The sequence below is a fragment of the Mustela nigripes genome, chromosome 12 (assembly GCF_022355385.1).
Source record: "Mustela nigripes isolate SB6536 chromosome 12, MUSNIG.SB6536, whole genome shotgun sequence".
Classification (NCBI taxonomy): domain Eukaryota; kingdom Metazoa; phylum Chordata; class Mammalia; order Carnivora; family Mustelidae; genus Mustela; species Mustela nigripes.
The window spans coordinates 145,832,874-145,848,490 of NC_081568.1; the positions used below are offsets into that span (position 1 = coordinate 145,832,874).

General features: G+C 37.5%; 1 protein-coding gene across 2 annotated transcripts in view; it reads right to left on the minus strand.

Annotated features, from left to right (window-relative positions):
• The window catches only part of YTHDC2 (YTH N6-methyladenosine RNA binding protein C2), a 75,379-nt gene that overhangs the window by 44,719 nt on the left and 15,043 nt on the right, over positions 1 to 15,617 (minus strand). For both annotated transcript variants that reach the window (XR_009407143.1, XM_059416116.1), the window contains exons 5-10: positions 10,532 to 10,698; positions 9,682 to 9,784; positions 8,275 to 8,431; positions 5,174 to 5,281; positions 3,679 to 3,827; positions 1,954 to 2,089 (exon numbers count right to left, since the gene is read on the minus strand). Coding sequence is in view for 1 of the 2 variants with exons in the window: in XM_059416116.1 (XP_059272099.1) it covers positions 1,954 to 2,089; positions 3,679 to 3,827; positions 5,174 to 5,281; positions 8,275 to 8,431; positions 9,682 to 9,784; positions 10,532 to 10,698 (820 nt within the window). In the remaining variant the exon portion in view is untranslated. The remainder of the gene's footprint in view (positions 1 to 1,953; positions 2,090 to 3,678; positions 3,828 to 5,173; positions 5,282 to 8,274; positions 8,432 to 9,681; positions 9,785 to 10,531; positions 10,699 to 15,617) is intronic.

The following is a 15,617-nucleotide window of genomic DNA, read 5'->3' on the forward strand; positions in this document are numbered from 1 at the left end:
GTCTGAGATGGGGACGCCTGGGTGGCTCAGTTGGTTAAGCAGCTGCCTTTGGCTCAGGTCATGATCCCAGCGTCCTGGGATAGAGTCCTACATCGGGCTCCTTGCTTGGCAGGGAGCCTGCTTCTCCCTCTGCCTCTGTCTGCCATTCTGTCCGCCTGTGCTCGCTCTCTCCCCCTCTCTCTCTCTGATAAATAAATAAAATCTTTAAAAAAAAAAAAAAGTCTGGGATGGCCAGGCACATGAATTTTTAAAGAAGTCTACAACCGATTATGATCACTTAAGAAACACTAAGGAGGGACGCCTGGGTGGCTCAGTTGGTTAAGCAGCTGCCTTCGGCTCAGGTCATGATCCCAGCGTCCTGGGATAGAGTCCCACATCGGGCTCCTTGCTCAGCAGGGAGCCTGCTTCTCCCTCTGCCTCTGCCTGCCATTCTGTCTGCCTGTGCTCGCTCTCTCCCCCTCTCTCTTTCTGATAAATAAATAAAATCTTTAAAAAAAAAAAAGAAAAAGAAACACTAAGGAAAAGGCAGGTCAGGAGTGAAGTGAGAAGGGAACCAAAAGTTTTCTGGGGCATATCTAGTTTTATTCACCTAACAGACTCCCAAGGGGAGATGTGAAGTGATCAGGTGTACGCAGGTCAGGGGGAGATCAGGACTGGAACAGTAAAATTAGGAGTCATCTTAAATAAATATTTAAAACTACGACTAGATGAGATCCACATAAGATGTAAGTATAAATAGAAGCAACACCAAAGGACTGAGGCCTGGGCCATTTCATATTTAGAAGTCAGGAAAAAGAGGGAAATTCTGCCAAAGAAACCAAGAAAGGAAAAAGAGGGAAATTCTGCCAAAGAAACCAAGAAGTTCCAGCAAGGGAGACAAGAGAGAAGAAAATAAACCAAGCATGGAATATTAAGGTTAACTGAAGAAAATGTTTCAAGAAAGATGTGATCAATAATAATTATAATAAAAATAATGTTGAGAAGTGAGGGGACATCTAAATCCTTTTCAGTACTGACCTTCTATGGTCTTTTATTCTGTCTTTTGCCTAGAAGCCTTCAGGGCTCTGAAACTGATCTCTGGTTACCAACATCCACCATAATCAACTAATAAAATCAGGATAGGTCATTAGTGAAAACACATCATACGACAAAAAGCATATGCATATGAATTTGCACTTGAGCTTATATAATTAAAGGTAGGCTGAAATTCTCCATTTACTAAACACAAAATCCAAACAAAGTTATTAACCTTTCTTTTCCTTCCTTTTTCGAAATTGCAAATTACTTAAAAAATCCAAGATATTCCCGTGGGAGGGAAGGGGTGTATATTTATATGCACAACACATATACACAAAAATACTGCTGCACATAAATCATATATTCACAGACCCCATATAACCCTTCTGGAGACAACTGGATTAAGAATCCCAAGATTTGGGGCACCTGGGTGGCTCAGTGGATTAAAGCCTCTGCCTTCAGCTCAGGTCATGATCCCAGGGTCCTGGGATCAAGCCCCACATCGGGCTCTCTGCTCCACAGGGAGCCTGCTTCCTCCCCTCTCTCTGCCTGCCTCTCTGCCTATTTGTGATCTCTGTCTGTCAAATAAATAAATAAATAACATCTTTAAAAAAAAAAAATCCCAATATTTAGGGGCATATGACTGACTCAGTTGGTAGAGCATGGGACTCTTGATCTCAGGGTCATGAGTTCAAGTCCCACATTGGGTATAGAACTTACTTTAAAAAAAAAGAATCCCTGATTTGACACAACAAATATTTATTTATCCTACTATGCTAATAAGATCCTGATTTGTCCATGTGAATAAGTACTCCCAAAGAACAAATTATTGGTTATGAACAAAAAAATGTAGTACATACACTTCGAATTAAATTACACTTCCACTATAAATAACCATAAAAGTGATAAAAATATGTTTTAAGAAATAACACGTACCACTAACATTTTCAGTTAAAATAAGGTGAAAGACCTGAGCGAAGGCATCAACATCTTTATGCAGCCATATGTCAGAGAGACAAGCATCCATTTCCTTTATTAACCATGGTTCAAGGCAATTCACATCTTTTTCTGTCTTTAAAAAAAAAAAAAAAAGCAAAGATTATAAATTACCTAACAGCTTAACCTTTATGTGCAAAGTATGTGAGATGACCACAATGGCCACAAGAACTACTAACCACATATTACAGCGTCAGCTTTACCATAAAAGTTTCTCATCTCAACACAAACATTCCACTTATAACATGGTATTTTGTTCTAACATTTACCTTTTATCTGAGAATGGGTTTGTAAACAAAGGAGTATGATTCAGTCAAAATATTATCTAAATGTGCTTCTGGCAGAACGCTGTGAAACATACCTACCCCAGTGGTTCTCTCTCCCAGCTGCACACCAGAGGGACCACCCCTTGTGTTTTTCAACACTGATGTCAGGTCCCACCCCACGGCCAGTTCGTTAGAACCTCTGCTGATGCAGGCCACATTCTACAGGGCTTTATAAGTTCCTGAGGTGATGATTGTGCACAGCCAGGCTTAAGAAACACGAATCTATTGGTCCAAATGCCATTCACTGAGCCAGAAGGATGTTCCCCATACTACATAACAACTTTTAAACATTCTGCACAAGCGTTTTTAGGAACATGTAGAGTTCATTTGGACGCATTAGAACTTAAAACATATCTGTTTAGGGGCCTGCATGTGTACCTTCTCATGCTCAAAACAATTAAACATTCTCTAAAAAGTCCACGGGCCCAGCAACAGTTTGCATCACACTCATCACCAATGCCTTTTAAAGAATTCTAAGCCAAAATGAAAGACCCGAAGGTGCCTAGGGAACCAGCTAGTTCCAGTTTTCAAACAGATTCCATGAAACCCAAGGTAGCAGAGGCCCCACCGACGGATAGGGGTGGACACTGAGGGTGAGCACGCACGGCTTCCATGAAATATTTCATGTGTAAAAGATTCTGTAGAAAAAAAAAAAAAAAACAGAAAAAAGAAAAGGAGCAGAGAAGAGACTGAGGTCTGTAGTGTGTAACTGATTTTACAAAGTCACACAGCGGGTTGGTGGATTATGTGCTCTAGTATCAACAGTCCTTCCTCAACTTTCTCTTAACTGAGCCTATCAGCCATTGTTTAGCTCACAGGTTCTTAAACTTTTGAGATGACAAAATATCAGACAATGATAATGTATTACGCATAATATCTATAACTATTTCCCTCAAAAAATTTATTTTATTGAAATAATTTAAACTGAAAATAAAACAATAAAAGATGCTGCATTAATTGCCCCAAAAAAGTACATTAGAAAGTTGTTCTGAGGGCACCTGGGTGGCTCAGTTGATTGAGTGACTGCCTTCAACTCAGGTCATGATCCTGGAGTCCTGGGAACGAGTCCTGTATTGGGCTCCCTGCTCAGCGGGAAGCCTGCTTCTCCCTCTGACCTTCCCACCCTCACGCTCTCTCTCTCTCTCTATCATTCTGTCCCTCTCAAATAAAATAAAATCTTAAAAAAAAAAAAAGTTGTTCTGAAAAATATGTTGTAGCCTAAGATAAACTAAGAGAATCACACAGTAGTAATCCAGTAACAATTATAATCTCGTAAGATGTTAATTTAAACTGTATGATTTTCACTCAAAATATCAATGTGAAACCAATGAGGTCTTACCAACTGGCTGAAGACAGCATCACCACCGTCATCCAATAAATCATACTCTTCAGTCACACTGGGAACAGTTCTCTGCCTCTGAGACTCAGGCTTGAAAGTATTCTCTTGAGCTGAATACCATTCTGTAAGGGTGGTTTGCTGTTTCTCTTCTAAATTAATAACAAAAGAAAGAGTAAGCAGATAAAAGTTTCAACTGGGGGAATATATGCCTTTGTTTAAAAAAATTAACTGAATTTGAAAAATACTTAAACATTGGCCTAATTTTGAAGTTACTTTTTCAAAATACATTAACAAGAAACATTCAGTAAAATTTGTCACACTGTTCCTTAAGGACATATGAAACTGCTTCAAAACATCTAGTTCACGTTATTAGTGAGAAGTTTACTCCTAAGTGAGTCCAAATTCAAATAACAGTATTTAGCCATACACTAAATACTGCTTAAATCAGCGACTAACATTCATAGAGCACTTTGTGAAAACCAGTTTACTGAACTTCTACACCATGCCAGTTGCTTGAGATAATAGTTATACACCGTCTTCACCTTCAAAAATGTATAGAACTACTAGTTTCACGATCTGCATATTACTACTTCAGCACTGCTCTGTGAAACAGGCATAGCAAACTGCTTTTCTTCAAGTGGAGAATCCAAAGAACTTAAGATATCTGGCCAAGGTCATACAGACTACAAACAAAGGAATCAAAGCTTGAAGCCAAATCTTCTATCATGATTAATGTAATTACAAGTCAGCAAAAAAGGAATCTCACCCTAACTCAAAAGCTGAGAGACACTGTTAAGTCATGAGAAAAGATGTAGTAATGGACAAATAAAGCTAAATTTTAAGTTCAGATGCAACTCATAACAAAATCGAGGGGCGCCTGGGTAGCTCAGTTGGTTAAGCGTCTGACTCTCAATGTCCACTCAGGTCATGATCTCAGGGTTGTGAGATCAAGCTGAGCGTGGAGCCTGCTTGGGATTCTCTCTCCCCCTCTTCCTCTGCCCCTCCACAGCCTCCGCCCCCTCACTAAGGATCACTCTCTCAGAAAAAAAAAAAAAAAAAGAAATCAAGATTTGAAGCCTTGACATTTGTATCAAAGATGAGACTGTCATTACTCACATGCTACCCTTTTCCATCCTTCCCGCCCACTCCCCACTCCCGTCCCATGAGCTCTGCTATGGCATAGTGCACTCTTACCCCCCTACCCCGTGGCCCATCACAGATGGGGCAGCACCTACCCCTCTGCCTCCTTACAACACTGGTTGAATACAGACACGCTCCTCCTCAACCCTGGCATCCACTGTCAATTCTCTCCACAGATCACAATTTATGGGCATAAACCACAATGTAGTAAGTACACTTGCGACAGAATTCTAATATACTATTATATGATTATATACAAAGGAAAAACACTTTCAAGTGTCCTTGCACCTCCACAGTCGAAGACTCTAAAAATTGTATCAATAGTACTTTAGTATTTGTTTGATAAAAAGCTTACCTCGTTGTTTTTCCTTTTTGTACTTTAACATTTCTTTGTTTGTGTATCCAGTAGTTCTTAAGATGTCTTCCAGAAACATTTCTTTCACTTCAAATGGTCTTCCCTGTACTAAACGACAGGAATACTTTAAAGAGTCCATTTGCATCTTAGAGATAATGCACACAAAAACATGAAAATCCTGAGTTAATGAACCTGAGTATAAAATCCAAAAGCAATTCCACAGGGCAAGTGATCCTCATGATATTGTCCTTTAAACCTAATTCTGATTTTTATGTTCCAAAACTACTCATTCATTCATTTCTTCCAGGGCATATGTGTCTGCCATCATGCTAAGCACCAAGAATACAAATCATAAGAAGGACAGCTGCCTCCGAATCTCCTAAAGCTTACATGCTAGCAAAGGAGACAAACATCAATCCAAAAATCCAGAATACAAATGTAAAAACAGAGTTGTAATAAGTCCTCTCAGAGAGAAGGACAAGATACCATGACATAAAGGGGGGTCTGAAGGAATTTAGAAAATCATCCTCTTAGAGAAGATGAGGACCAAAAGAAAGGGTAAACAAAATACTGAACTAACAGGAGAGGAGTGTACAATGAGGAGAACAAAAGTACATGCGAACATCCTATGTTGAGAAAGAAACTAAACAGCCAAGCTGGTTGGAACATGGCGAGAACAGGGAGAAAGAAGGGACTGCAATTTTAGATGAGGCAGGAGGAACAGGTAAGTTTGTTTTTTTTGGTTTTTTTAAGTATTTTATTTATTTATTTGACAGAGAGAGAGAGATCACAAGTAGGCAGAGAGGCAGGCAGAGAGAGGGGGGAAGCTGGTTCCCCGCCGAGCAGAGCCTGATGTGGGGCTCAATCCCAGGACCCTGAGACCATGACCTGAGCTGAAGGCAGAGGCTTATTAACTCACTGAGCCACCCAGGCGCCCCGAACAGGTAAGTTTTATTAAGGATTTAGGTCTTCATCCTGAGGTAAAAGTTATCCAAAGTCTTCAGATCAAGAAAGTGTTCAACATTCTCAAAATTCCATGTCAGAAAAGACCACTCTAGCTGCAATGGAGAGCAGAGATTTAAAAGAGAGCAGAAGGGATGGAACAGACTGGGTTATCATTCCGATAATTCACATGAAAGAGAACAACATTTGAATGAAACTGGTGCTGATAAAAATGAACATGAGACAGACTCTAGAGATAGTCAGGAAGTAAAATCCATGAACCCAACACTAAATTGGATGTGAGGGAACAATACAAAGCGTCAACCATGTTTCTTCGATGTCTGGCTCACAAAACTGGGTAGATAAGGTCATTCTCTGAGGTAACAAGAAAAGCTGAAAGCAACAGTTTGGCCAGTCAGAGTTGGAGTTTGGTTTCAGATGTGTCAAACATGAGATGCCAAAATGAGCTTTCAGTTAGCAGACACACACATTTTATGTGTCTCATCATCTAAGAATATTACGAGGAGAAAGACAGGTTTGTGACTTAGGTGACTAGGTTGATGGTATGATTTACTAAAAGGGGCAACACATGAGAAGTAGATTTTGTAGAACAGATTAAATATTTAGCTTGGGACTTATTAAAAAATGGTCTGCTTATAAGACATCTAAGCCCAAAGCTCTGGAGAACAACTTCAATTGGAAATGAGGATTTAGGAGTCATGAGTTTGAAGAAGAAAGTAGAAGCCAAGGACATGAATGAGAGCTTCCAGGGAAACCACTGGTGTGTCTCCAGTACCTAGGAGTACAGAGCAGGAAAAAAGAGGAAAAACAAAATAAAGAAAAGAAGGGAAGGTGAGTAAGGAAGAGAAAAAAAATGGGTCAAGGGAAGAATGCCAATAAAATACCAACAAACAACCACACAAAGGAGACCATGAAAGTATGGACCCTAATGCAGAATGCAAGAATTAGGAGGCAGTACTGTCAAGTAAATTATGGGATGAGAGCATTTCACACACAATAAAGGGGGAAGCCAACCATGAGAAATACACAAAACTCAAGATCTTTGTGTAAAACTGAAATTGTAGGCTTGGCAATTAAGTCAGTATCAAACAACACCTGTAATAATACAAAAGAACAGCCTCATGCACTACAGAAATACATATAAATCATTTCAGCTCTTCTGAAAAAGTACAGTGGCAAATTCTGTGAAAATTAAAAACAGATACACTCTTTTTACCCAACACTGTTACTTTCAGGAATCTCTCCCTAGGATTAAGAGCACCAGTATATAAGGATATACACAGAAGGATGTTTATTACAACACTGTTTATGGTCAGGGGAAGAGTTAGGACCAATCAGTGTCTGAAAATAAATGGTTAAATAAATCATGGTACATTCGTATTATGAAATATTAAAGCAGCTGCTTCAAATAATGAACTACATCTGCAACTATGACACTGGAGGGCTTTTCAGGATGTAACGTCATATGAATAAAGCAAATTGCAAAATAATGTAGAAGGCATGTGCTCATTTCGCTAAAACCAGTTTAGACACATGTACATGGATGTGTCTGATATGTTATGAGCATGGGGAGCATAAGAAAGGACATACACGAGGCTTTAACCTCAAGTCATATCAGCAAAGTAGGCCATAAACTGGAAAGAGGATGGGGCAATTTTGAACCTCTCTCTTATATTTGTACTATATCACTGAGGTAAAGACACATAACTTATTCAATTTTTAAGGAAGAATTTAATAATTTGTTTTTTTAAAGATTGGTGTCAAAACCAGTTTGGATTAAAGGACAGGACAAAAGTGAAAAGGCAGCCTATGTTGAAGTACATAGGAAGTAAACATGGGAGCGCAGACTACTCTTTCAAGGAGTCTAGCAACAAAGGGGAAACGAGAGGACAGAATTAAAGGAGGATAAAGGACCAAAATAAAGCACATGTCCTTTTAAGACTAGAAAAGTGCCCTCACGACAGTCCCACAGAGTCTAGACAAAAATCTAGAGAGATTTTTGAGGCATACCTCATAGAAAACAGAAATGGATGCTCCTACCTCAGGCCATTCCCCAGCTCCTATTACAGTAAATATAATCAGGCCAAAAAAGTATACTTTCATGAAAATCCTAGAAGAAATCTGATCGTTTAACTTACTATGTATCACTGGACAACTTCCAAAATATCTTATAAAAAGATTTACATCCAAGGCGGCACTAGAAAGAATAAGTTTCAAAGTTGGGTGCTTTTGCAACAGATCTCTTAACTTTGTAAGTAAAAAATCACTAAATCGATCTCTTTCATGTACTTCATCCTGCAATATACAAAACCATGGAATAGTTAAAACATTATGGATGACAAAGACTTTAAAAGTACAGAACCATAGGTTTTATAATAATTCAAATTTAATGTGAATAAATCCAATCAGTACTCATGAAAATTTTGTATTAATTATCCATAATAATGCAGAAATAATCAGACATCAACAACCACCATGGGTAACAAAGCACCACCTCCCAGAGGATATAAAGGACAAACTACAACAAATTCTGAAGTACTGGAGCCTACCGTATTTTTAATACATATAAAATGTATTTAAATATGCTTCTAGGCACGCCCAGTGGCTCAGTCAGTTAAGCTGTTGCCTTCGGCTCATGTCATGATCCCAGGGTCCTGGGATCAAGTCCCAAATCAGGCTTCTTGCTCAGCAGGAAACCTGCTTCTCTCTCCACCTCTGCCTACAACTCTGCCTGCTTATGCACTCTCGCTCTCTCTCTCTCTCTCTCTCTCTGACAAATAAATAAATAAAATCTTTTAGATAAATAAATAAATAAGCTTCCATTAGCATTGGGGCATTGGTGCACCCTTTGGTTTGAAAGCACACAACTAGTAAGTTTCCAAAAGCTGCTTACTGCAAACTTATACAACTTAATCTAATGTTTTTCTGACACAAACTGGATAAAAACTTAGAATTTTTTAATAAGGTGGTAATTCATCCACTTCATCAGTAGCTACTTAATTTAGCAGCTGAATTATGAAGTTAAATGACTCCAAAGTGTACCCCAAAGCCCCACATCGGACTCCCTGCTCGGCAAGGAGCCTGCTTCTCCCTCTCCCACTCCCCCTGCTTGTGCTCCCTCTCTTGCTGTCTCTCTGTCCAATAAATTAATAAAAACTTTAAAAAAAAAAAGTGTACTCCAAGACTAGGAAATACACAGTAGCTAAAATGAGGAATCAGATGACTAAGCACAGAAAAAAGGAAACTTTCACCATTCTGGGAAATGCTAAATACATGTATCATTTTCTCATATAAAAAGCACTTTGGAAAAACTTACCTACTTATTTATTTGCCCTCATAAAACCTAAATTCTTACTGATAGTAAGAATATCTCTACTTAATACAAATATTTATGTCTAACAATTACAGGCAATAGAAAGCAACCTAATTATAACAGCTGTTTAAAAGAATTGGTTCTCATACATATCCTGTCCTAAAAATGTCATTACATATTCAACGTTCTAAGCAATCTGAGTTGTATATGACAAACTTGGCAATATTCTTACCACTATAACATGTGTCACAGTTGACAATGTACTATCTCCTGCCATCAACGTACGAAGCAATACACCATTAGTGCAAAATGTCAGAAGTGTCTTTGGAGAAACCCTTTTTAAAAAAATAAAGCATGCAATTACAACTCCTACATGTAATGAAAGCATGATCACATTAAATGTTAGTCTCATATGCACTTTAATAAGGGTTACTTAAGGTTATTAATATAATGGCAAACTGGTATGCATGCTTTATGACCCAAGTTATGTGAAATATGTCTTTCATACTTGCTAATCTTACAAAATTTTTATTAACAGACTTTAATTAATTATTTTGTTAAGGAACCATAAATAGATTTTTTTTAAAAAACCTTTAACACTTTTTGCTCAGAGGAAAAAAGTATATCATAAATGAGCAGCTTTTTGAATTACTACATCCAAACTACAGAGAGCAAAGAAACAGTACACTGATCAAGAAGGTACTACTAGTACCCCTTCTAAAAATTAATTGTTACTATCATTTATTGTTTACTATAAACTTCATATCAAACCTGGGCTCTAGCTGCTTTTACTGGCCCCATTTTATAGATGAGAAAACTGAGGTTCGGAGAGGTAAAATTAACTAGTATTTAATTATAAAACTATGAAACAGGATTTGGAACTACGGCCCAACTCTTTTTTAACCTATGTATTCAAAACCTTACTAAGTTCAGTCATGACCTCAATATCTTATCAAAGACTTTCTTGAAGCAAAATGATCATCTAATTTTTTAACCAACATATCCTCTGTATTTAAGTGAAATATAAATATTAGTCTTTTTGAAGAATGATCAAAGATAGGCTATCGGAGAACCAGCATTACCTGCTTTCTAATCGGATCTGATATCCAATTGTTTGACCAATCCTTTCTCTTCTCTCTGCAGCAACTCTTTCGGCCACAGCAATTGCGGCTAACCGTCTTGGCTGGGTACAAAATATACGGCAGGGAATACCATTTTTAAAGCAATCATCTAAAAGGAACTGAGGAATCTGAAATGAAAGTTTTAAAGTCCTATAAGATGACATGATTATACACCCAGAAAGTCCAGTGGAAAAAAATACTGGAACTAAAGCAAAGTTCTGTAACATGTCCTAACATAAAATAATCTTAAAATCAACAACTTTGATATAACTTCTAACAATCGACTAGAAAATATAGTTTTAGAAGATCTTATTTACAAGAGACACTAAAATATTAAAAACAAATTTATATATAGAGCGCCTGGGTGGCTCAGTTGGTTAAGCATTCAACTTTTGACTTTGATTTTTGGCTCAGGTCATGATCTGAGGTATAAAATCCAGCATTCTTGTCGGGCTGTGTCCTAGGGGTAGAGCCTGCTTAAGATTCTCTCTCTCTCTCCCACTGCCCCTCGCCCACCCTCTCATTCTAAAATAAAAATTTAAAAATTCATATAAAAACATTGATTCTTATAAAATTCATATAAAAACATTGATTCTTCTCCTACCCACTTAAGTGGGTAGGAGAAGAATCAATGAAACAAGATGGGATTGGGAGAGAGACAAACCATAAGTGACTCTTAATCTCACAAAACAAACTGAGGGTTGCTGGGGGGAGGGGGGTTGGGAGAAGGGGGGTGGGGTTATGGACATTGGGGAGGGTATGTGCTTTGGTAAGTGCTCTGAAGTGTGTAAATCTGGCGATTCACAGACCTGTACCCCTGGGGATAAAAATATATGTTTATAAAAAATTTAAAAATTATTTAAAAAAATTTCATATAAAAACAGTTAACTCTTACACAAAGAAGACTATAAATCACAAATAAAGAAATACGACACAATCTTGAGTGGAAATAATCAGTAATTGCAAAAATGTCAATTCTCCCCAAATTATGAGACTGACTCACGACTCTCCCCAAATTATCTATGAAATAAATGAAACAATAATCCAAATTCCATTGGAATTTTTAAATAGTGAAAAGCCTAAAGAAAACCAAAACAGCCTAATACTGGGATTGTAGGAACCTTTCTACACTCAATTCAAACAGGTCAGAAAGACAAAAAATTAAGTCTTTCCCACCCCACCACTATCAGTAGTCTCCAAAAAAGTAACTACTATTTCTTATGAATGCTTTTGGGGGGAAAGTATTCACACAATTTAAAGTATTTGTGTATATAAACAGGTTTTTATTCACATAAAGTGATTACTGTACTAAATGTTTATAATTTGCAGATTTCCCTTAACATGCAGATCTACCCACTCCACTCTAATAGCTGTATATTCCATCCTACGGATGTGCTGTAATTTAACAAGTATCGTGTTAAATTATCTCCAGTTTTTTAGATTATTACTGATGCTTGTTATTTTAAAAAGTGTGCAGTGAATACCTATCTTCACAAACGTTTGCATATATATTATATATGTGTGTGTCAAGTGAAAGAGTATCTAAATTTAATTTGGACAGAAGCATCACCAAAGTGCCCTTCCAAAACAATTTATACTTATACCCATAAAATAGAAAATGCTGTTTCCCCAACACCTACTCAAATATTGATATCATCAACTTTTTAATTTCTGATAGTTGAAAAAAAATTTTTTTTTAAGATTTTATTTATTTATTTGACAGAGAGAGATCACAAGTAGGCAGAGAGGCAGGCAGAAAGAGAGGGGAAGCAGGCTCCCTGCTGAGCAGAGAGCCCGACGTGGGGCTTGATCCCAGAACCCTGAGATCATGACCTGAGCGGAAAGCAGAGGCTTAACCCACTGAGCCACCCAGGCGCCCCATGATAGTTGAAAATTTTAATTGTTCTTTTGATTTCATCTCTTTAACTGTGAATGAGAGAGAACTTCATTTTATGCATGTCTTGGCCTCTAGGATCTTTTTTAATTTAACTAGTTTATCCAGAAGTGTAAAGGAACCCAAATTAAGAAATATTTAAAAAGATAAGATAGTAAAGAGGAATACTATGCTACACATTGTAAAACTACAAAAAGCAAAAAGAAGGATCTTGGCACAAAAATAGATAACTAAAGATAAAACAAAAAATTCCAGGGGCGCCTGGGTGGCTCAGTGGGTTAAGGCCTCTGCCTTCGGCTCAGGTCATGATCCCAGGGTCTTGGGATCAAGCCCCACATCGGGCTCTCTGCTCAGTGGGGAGCCTGATTCCCCCTCTCTTTCTGCCTGTCTCTCTGCCTATTTGTGATCACTGTTAAAAAATAAATAAAATCTTTAAAAATAAATAAATAAATAAATAAATAAATAAATAAATAAATAAATAAAATCTTTTTAAAAAAACACAAACACACACACACAAAATTCCAGAAACGGAGCCAGGTACTATAGAAACTTAGTATTTGATCAAAAGTGGTACCCTAACTAAAAGGGGAAAGAATAATTAAGTAAAAATTACATTGGAACAACTAAATAATAACATGAGGAAAACAGTGAGATTCCTACCTGATATGATATTATAAATTCCAGATGGACTTTTTAAAACTTTAGTATAAAAATACTAGAATAAGGGCGCCTGGGTGGCTCAGTGGATTAAGCCACTGCCTTCGGCTCGGGTCATGATCTCAGGGTCCTGGGATTGAGTCCCACATCGGGCTCCCTGCTCGGCGGGGAGCCCGCTTCCTCCTCTCTCTCTCTCTCTCTGCCTGCCTGTCTGCCTACATGTGATCTCTCTCTGTCAAATAAATAAATAAAATCTTTAAAAAAAAAATACTAGAATAAAATATTTATAGGAAAGTGTTTTTTTAATCCTGGGGTAGTAAATGCCTTTCTTAACATGGCTCAAAGCCCTAAAAATTGACTGACAGGTTGGACTAAGTAAAAATGTGAAACTAATACAAAGGATACCACAAGCAAAGCTAAAAACACAAACAAAAAACTGACGAAATCATTTTTAGGATCTCTTAACAGGCAACAGAGATATACCCATAATACATAAAGACATGTACCCAAAACATATAAAATATATATTAACAGTTAAAAATAAACCAAAAATAGGGCACCTGGGTGGCTTAGTAGGTTAAGCAACTGCCTTCAGCTCAGGTCATGATCCCAAAGTCCTGGGATCGAGTCCTGCATCAGGCTCCCAGCTCCATGGGGAGTCTGCTTCTCCCTCTGACCTTCTTCCCTTTCATGCTCTCTCTCACTCTCTCTTTCTCTCTCAAGTAAATAAATAAAATCTTTTTTAAAACTTCAGATATACTGAATATCTAACTTCTGCCGGCACAATCCCATAGTCCTAATTACCACAAAACTCCCTTAAGATGGGGTTCATTTAAAAAAAATACTAAATAAACCAAAATTTAAAAATAAAACCAAAATGATTAAAAATAATCCAAATTTCTAATCTGGATTAAAATTAAACCAAAATGATTAAAAATAAACCAAAATGATTAAGCCAAATGAAAAACAAGGTATAAATAAGCAAACCACAGAACAAGCAAAAATGAAAAGATACTCAACTAAGAAAGGAAATACAAATTAAAATATTATTTCTTGTTTATCAGATTAATAAAGGTAAATCATTGCTGCCCAAGCTTCAAAGAAATGGGAATCTTCAATATCTTCAATTTTATTATAATACAACTCTCTTTTGAGTTATCAGACAATAACTAGCTAATCTAGCTACTAAAATTTAACTGCCACATTCTTGACCAAGCATTTCCACTCCTAGGAACTTATCCTATGAAACTACTCCCATAAATTAGCAAAGAAGTATTAGAATACAATATTAAGAAGTATAATACAAGAATAAAATCCCTGTTCTGCCACTTCCTAGCTATGGGAATTTGGACAGATTATATCTGTAAGTTCCAGTTTTTATTCCTCACCTGTAGAAATAATAAAAAGCCTACATGTGTTGAAGTTACTGAGAGATTTAAACGAGAGAACTCAAAAGTTCAACACATAGTAAATTGTCATTTTTTATCATTGTTATTGTAAAACGTTCGGGGATACTATAAAGTTTTTTTTTTTTTAATGAGTTATATCTTTGGGGCGCCTGGGTGGCTCAGTTGTTAAGCATCTGCCTTTGGCTCAGGTCATGATCCCAGGGTCCTAGGATCAAGCCCCAAGTCTGGCTCCCTACTCTATGAGAAGCCTGCTTCTCCCTCTCCCACTCTCCCTACTTGTGTTCCCTCTCTTGCTGTGTTTCTCCCTGTCAAATAAATAAGTGAAATCTTTAAAAAAAAAAAATGAGTTATATCTCTAGCTACTGAAAAATATCCCATATCTTTTAAGTGAAAAAAGCAAGATACAAAAGGCATATTATTTCATGTTTGTTTGTTTATATATATATATGGCGCCTGGGTGGCTCAGTGGGTTAAAGCCTCTGCCTTCGGCTCAGGTCACGATCTCAGGGTCTTGGAATAGAGTCCCACATTGGGCTCTCTGCTCAGCGGGGAGCTGTTTCCTTCTCTCTCAATATGCCTGCCTCTCTGCCTACTTGTGATCTCTCTCTGTCAAATAAATAAATAAAATCTTTTTTAAAAAATAAAAATATGGGCGCCTGGGTGGCTCAGTGGGTTAAGCTGCTGCCTTCGGCTCAGGTCATGGTCCCAGGGTCCTGGGATCGAGTCCCGAATCGGGCTCTCTGCTCAGCAGGGAGCCTGCTTCCCTCTCTCTCTCTCTGCCTGCCTCTGTCTACTTGTGATCTCTGTCTGTCAAATAAACAAATAAAATCTTTAAAAAAAAATAAAATAAAATAAAATAAAAATAAAAATAATTATATATATATATAAGTGGTTATATGTAATATCTAATATGTTATATATATATAATTATACATGTACATATATATATCAGTGCTCTAAAGAAAATGAAACACAAAGGCATCAAAAAAATTTTTAAGGGGCGCCTGGGTGGCTCAGTGGGTTAAGCCACTGCCTTCGGTTCAGGTCATGATCTCAGGGTCCTGGGATCGAGTCCCACATCAGGCTC